The sequence below is a fragment of the Lagenorhynchus albirostris genome, chromosome 3 (assembly GCF_949774975.1).
Source record: "Lagenorhynchus albirostris chromosome 3, mLagAlb1.1, whole genome shotgun sequence".
NCBI classification, from domain to species: Eukaryota; Metazoa; Chordata; class Mammalia; order Artiodactyla; family Delphinidae; genus Lagenorhynchus; species Lagenorhynchus albirostris.
Genome location: NC_083097.1, coordinates 30,867,661 through 30,873,660, shown reverse-complemented (window position 1 = coordinate 30,873,660; position 6,000 = coordinate 30,867,661). Strand labels below are relative to the sequence as shown.

Genomic DNA, 6,000 nt, shown 5'->3' with positions numbered 1-6,000 from the left:
TTATTACTTTGGACAAACTGCCAACTTTTGTTTTAGTTTTCTAGTCAAAAGCACAAAGACCATTCAGAATGATTTTTAATGTCTTCTACTTATACAGCTTTTACATTTACAAAGCATTTCTATACTTTTTAAAATTAATACTGATAAAAATCAGGCAAAGTCAATATCATTAGCTCTATTTTAAAAGAGCAAATATTTAGTGTATATTTACTGCGTGTCAGGTGCTATACTAAACGCTTTACAAGGATGTCTTATTCTTTTGACAAACCTATCAAGGTTACACTATTATCACCTGAGTCTAGAAGAGAGACGCTTAATAACTCTCCCAAGGTGACCCACACAGTAAAGAGCAGAGCCTGGATTTGAACCCACATCGGTCTGACTTCAAAGCCTGCTTCCTAAGTCCTAATCACTGCTTTCTGATGTTGAAAGATAATCAGATACACATTCTTTCCTAGTATGGCAATACTTTTAGTTTGAACTCCAATTCTACATATTTAGTCATGTAAACAACTGCTGTGAAATTATACAGAGATATTAAACGTTTTGATGTCCATTTCCATGTTGTGCTCCTAGAATTGCTCAAGACAGACGTACATCTCAATGTACCTTTCCCTCCCCCAAGGTTATAACAATCTGTACAAGACCAATCACTGTTGAATAAAGTTTCCAAATACCTAAAGTACTTGGTAATAAGCTAAGAATCCGTTTCTTATTTACTTATAATACGGTTTAATAGTTGTAGGTAAGAAAATGTAAGCACAATTTTACTGAAGAGTAGCTACCAATCTTTTGAATGGTTCAATAATACAAAGGACAAAAACCTGATCATAAAAATGTCTTTTTATTTCATTAAAAAAAAAACCCAAACCTGTTCAATATCCCTCCCCCTCATGCAAACAGCTCTCACATGAGATTCCTCAAATTTTACGTTTTTTCCATTCCGGCTCATTCTTTGCTTCCTCATCATCAGATTCAACTTGGGCAAACATGGTTTTGGGCTGAGTCCTAAAAGAAAGTTAAAGAGGAGAGGAAAAATTTAGTCAGCAAGTGTGCATTAGACTTTGCTACTTTCAACAAGTGGAAGCACATTTGGGGAATCAATTATATCTCAATTAGTAGATAAGCATTAAACTTCTGGCAAAGAAAAGGATAATGGAAATTTAATTATGTTCAGATTCTTTTAAAGGTTCTTCCTTCTGTGGCAGACTATGTATGTTGTCCTTTCCTTCAATAAAATGAAAATGTTATCAAAGTCAGTGGAAACTCATACATCCATTAACCACCCTCAGTTTAACCAGTACTGCTCGGGGGAGCCAAACTATAGTCACCAAGCAAGAATCTACACAGTCTTTATTTATAACTCCCTGGGCTGTTCCTAGACTTAAGTACAGCAGTCCAAGTACACGTGATTATGGTGCACACAAACAGGAGAATCTGAGTCAACAGTTTTCTTATTTAATGAGTTTAAAATAATAGATAACATATATAGTAATTTGAGCCTGGCAGCAAAAATAAAAAACAAAACAAATGAACATTCCTTCCACCAAACACCCAGATCAGCGCACGGAAATGACCAGCATTTTAGGACATATCACTGCGTATCACCGCTGTAATACTGGCACACGGTACATCAAGCAATCTTCGCATTAGGACCTGCTGTGTTTTGTAAACATACCTGGTTCAGTGACACTCCTTTTTACATCGTTCACACAGAAAATAATTGCAAGAACATATCAAATGGTCATAATTTATGCCCCTTTCAGTCATGCTACTGCTGATTTCCTTTTAAGCCTTTCTTTCTTTTTTTTTTTTTTTTTGCGGTACGCGGGCCTCTCACTGTTGTGGCCTCTCCCGTTGCGGAGCACAGGCTCCGGACGCGCAGGCTCAGCGGCCATGGCTCACGGGCCCAGCCGCTCCGCGGCACGCGGGATCCTCCCGGACCAGGGCACGAACCCGTGTCCCCTGCATCGGCAGGCGGACTCTCAACCACTGCGCCACCAGGGAAGCCCTGATTTCCTTTTAAAAGCAGCTCTACTGCATTATGAGGAAACATTAAAGCATGATATCTGAAGATGAAATACTTTAGCTTACATCATCATTTAGAGTTCAATTCATAATAGTAAGGTAATTGCTGAATGGTAAAAATAATGTCAATAATTCCTTTTATTTGGCAAGTGAAACAGGGTTAAAACCTTATATTACTAAACAGGTGGCTGCCAGAGGGGAGGTATAGGGAGGAGAGAAATAGGTGAGGGAGATAAAGAGGTACAAACTTACAGTTATAAAATAAATGAGACACTGGTGTGAAATGTATGGAGTGGGGAATAGGGTTGATAATTATGTAATATCTTTGTATGATGATAGATAGTAACTAGACTTATCATGATGCTCACTGTGAAATGTATAGAAATATCAAATCTCTATGTTGTGTACCAGGAACTAACATAGTGTTTTAGGTCAACTGTATTTCAAAACAAACAAACAAACAATTTCATAGAAAAAGAGATCAGATTTGTGGTTATCAGCGGCGGGGATTGAGGGAGGGGGAATTGGAGGAAGGCAGTCAAAAGGTAACAACTACCAGTTAGGAGACAAATAAGTACTAGGGAGGTAATGTACGACATGATAAATATAATTAACCCTGCTTTATGCTATATATGAAAGTTGTTAAGAGTAAATCCTAAGTGTTTTCATCACAAGGGAAAAAACTTTCTGTTTAATTTTGTGTCTGTATGAGATGATGGATGTTCATTAATTAAACTTATTGCGGTCATTTCATGATCCATGTAAGTCAAATAATTATGCTGTACACCTTAAACTTATACAGTGCTGTATGTCAATTATATCTCAATAAAACTGGAAGGAAAATAAAAAAACCCTTACATGACTTCTTGCTCTTCCTTTATTATCCTGGGGAAGAAGTATAAACCATCCACATTCCACGCTGATGTTGTTCTGATGCAAGCATGTACTAGAATTCCTCATGCATAAGTCAGTCACAATTCCTGTCTCTCCAGTTACCTGCCTAGAGAGCCCAAGCTGTCCCCATACACAATCCAGTTGGTTATATTTCTTGTTGTCACTTCAAGACACTGTTATGACATCTATAAACAAGTCATAGCCCTAACATTTCCAAAACCAGCTGCAGATTTTCATAGGTCATGAGTTGCTGAATTACTAGAAAGCAGGCCACTGGCTTTCTAAGATGCTACAACAAGGCAACTGGTGCTCATGACATATTTCGTCTTCTGGCAAAGATGTCGAGCCCTTGGGTATAGACAAACCTGTACAGGAACAAATTTGTCTGGTTTAAAAAATCCTTTGGAAGCCTGAAGCTGTAAGTAGTCCTTGAGCTAAGCCTCAGGTGGGGGATTCATTCCCAGTTTGGCCACTGACATGCTCTGTCACCTGGAACAGGTGTTTCCCCTCTCAGGGGTTTAGTTTCCTCCTCCACCAAATGTGGAGGTTGAACCTGATTAGTGGGTCCCAAAGGACTAAAGCCCCAGGGTAGACAATGATGAAGTGTGTGTTTTAACATTAATTCAAGTATAATACAAATAGAAAAGTGCATATTTCATAAATGTACTCTTTTCTGGATCTTCACAAACTGGACATGTCATGAAACCAACACCCAGATGAAGAAACAGAGTATGACGAGCACCTCCGAAGCCCCTCATACTCCCTTCCAGTTACTAACCCCAGACCCAGCGTAACCATATCCTGACTTCTGGCCACACAGATCAGCCCCACCTGTGTCTGTCCTGTCTCTGTATGATGCCTAGAGTGTTCACTACTTTGTGCCTGGTTTCTTCCGTTCAGCATCATCCACGGTGCTGTGTGTAATAAGGATGTTTGTAACCATACATTCCAAAAATTGCAAAAACAAAAACCCCAAAGGCAATACTGTGAATTTTACCATGAGTTAAAATGTGTTTAAGTTAAATGACTGTCCTTTATTCTGAGATAATGTTCTTCTACCTATTTTGTAATAAAATGTGTTGGAAGTTTAAAAAAAACAGTCCTTAGAATTAGCTACTTAATTTCTAAGGGAATAAAAATAACATGATCTTCTAAAGATACCTGGCAATGCTTCATAGCTCATCAATGTTAGCTGCAATGAGACTTAAGTACTTAAGAAGTTACAGTGCTGCTTTTTTTGGATATAAAAAAGGAAACTGAATGACAGGTCACGGGAAGAAAACCTAGAGCTTGAAAAGGCTATTTCATTTATGTAGTCACTTTTTAAAATAATCCACCTACTTGCAGAAGTATTTTTAGTAGGTTGGTGGCTAACATTGAAGGGCACAGAATCAATGGAACTATTTAACAAGGGGCAGAAAGGGAGTAATGACGGCAAAGAGGCATGGGAGAACATTTTGGGGGAACGGAGACATTCTATAATCTTGATTGAAGTGGTGATTACACAGGTGTATACATTTGTCAAGACTTGAAATGGGTGCATTTTGTACTTTATTGTAACTAACTTATAAAGAAAGTCAAAACAAAAAAATGAGTCAAAGGTCAAGAACAAAAGAACAAAAAGGTATGTAACTGAGCATAAAACTTAGCACTAAATTTCCTAGAAGCCAAGGCAAAAGGAAAAGAAAGAGATTAGGTTTTCAAAGGAGGTAACCTCCCTCGCCCTGAGCACTGAACTCAGCAAAATTCACTGAGAAAATGTTCATACCAGGGTCACTTCGACTGTCACTTTCAATTACCAGACCACGACAGTTTCCTTTTCCTCTCCAGGTATTTTAACTTAAGGGATAGCAACTTGTTTGGAAGGTTGAATGGTCTCCTTTGTGAAACTACATGAATTTATTTTAAATTCCACTTTTGAACTAATAAAAATGTTGTCAGCAAAATAGCCATATTATGTATACACAACATCAAATCATGACACTTAGCTTTCATGTTCCACTTAGCATTCAACAGCCATGCTCCCCTTCCCCAAACTTCCAAAATCAAGGCATAAATCAGTGTCCAAATTTTCCCAGCAATGCTTGCATACCACTTTTCCTTTCATTTCGCTGCCCAGGTAGATAATAACTGAGTGTAAGAACTAGGCTCCTTTCAACAAATAATGTTGGGGAAATTGTATATCCATATGCGATGAAACTGGACCCTTACCTTACACTATATACAAAAATTAAATCAGCATCGATCAAAGACCCAAACCTAAGAGAAAAAACTATAAAACTCTCAGAAGAAAACATAGAGGAAAGTTTTATGACATTGGATTTGGCCATGATTTTTTTGACATGACACCAAAAGCACAGGCAACAACAAAAATAGGTAAACTGGACTGCATCAAAATTAAAAACTGTACATCAAAAGACGAAATCAACAGATTAAAGTGAAGAGTGGTTATTTAGTGGGTACAGAATTTCAGTTTTGCAAGATGAAAAGAGTTCTGGAGATTGCACAACAACGTGAATGTATTTAACACCACCGAAATGTACACTTAATAATGGTTAAGATGGTAAATTTTATGTTATGTGTATTTTACCAAAATTAAAAAGACAAGAGTAGGCTCCTGAACTTGGGAATAAGGAAGAATGAACCCCCTTCCTGGGACAAAAAAGGGGGCACCTTGGAAAGGGCCTTAGCCTCCAACTTGGGGCCATGCCTAAAGCAGTGCTTCTCAAACCATTTGTGGTGCAAGGCCAGACTGTGTTTTCTAATTTCCCACCACTTGCAGATAAATATTTCTAGAAAAATTAAAAGACTACAAAATACAGATCCAAAATTTTTATTAGATTCGATAAATATATCAAATTGCTATAAAATTTTCTAAGCGTATCTTGTCAGCACTGGCTGGTGGAGCACACTGTGAGTAGCGTCTGCTGGCAGTTCCATCCCTCCCCTTGCTTGGGAAAGAAAGGCTCTGAAAGCAGGGCGCTGAGACCAGACTGTGGAGTAAGAATCTGTCTTCTTAACATAAACTTTTACACATGATGAGCTTCCTCCAACTGCAGGAAAATATTTTTCACATCT

General features: G+C 38.0%; 1 protein-coding gene across 2 annotated transcripts in view; it reads right to left on the bottom strand.

Moving 5' to 3' along the window:
* Window positions 1–828: 828 nt before the first annotated feature.
* WDR70 (WD repeat domain 70) overlaps window positions 829–6,000 on the bottom strand; it is a 311,717-nt gene continuing 306,545 nt past the window's right edge. For both annotated transcript variants that reach the window (XM_060146975.1, XM_060146976.1), the window contains one exon: window positions 829–1,008. In XM_060146975.1, the coding sequence (XP_060002958.1) occupies window positions 921–1,008 (88 nt within the window). In that variant the 3' untranslated portion in view covers window positions 829–920. The remainder of the gene's footprint in view (window positions 1,009–6,000) is intronic.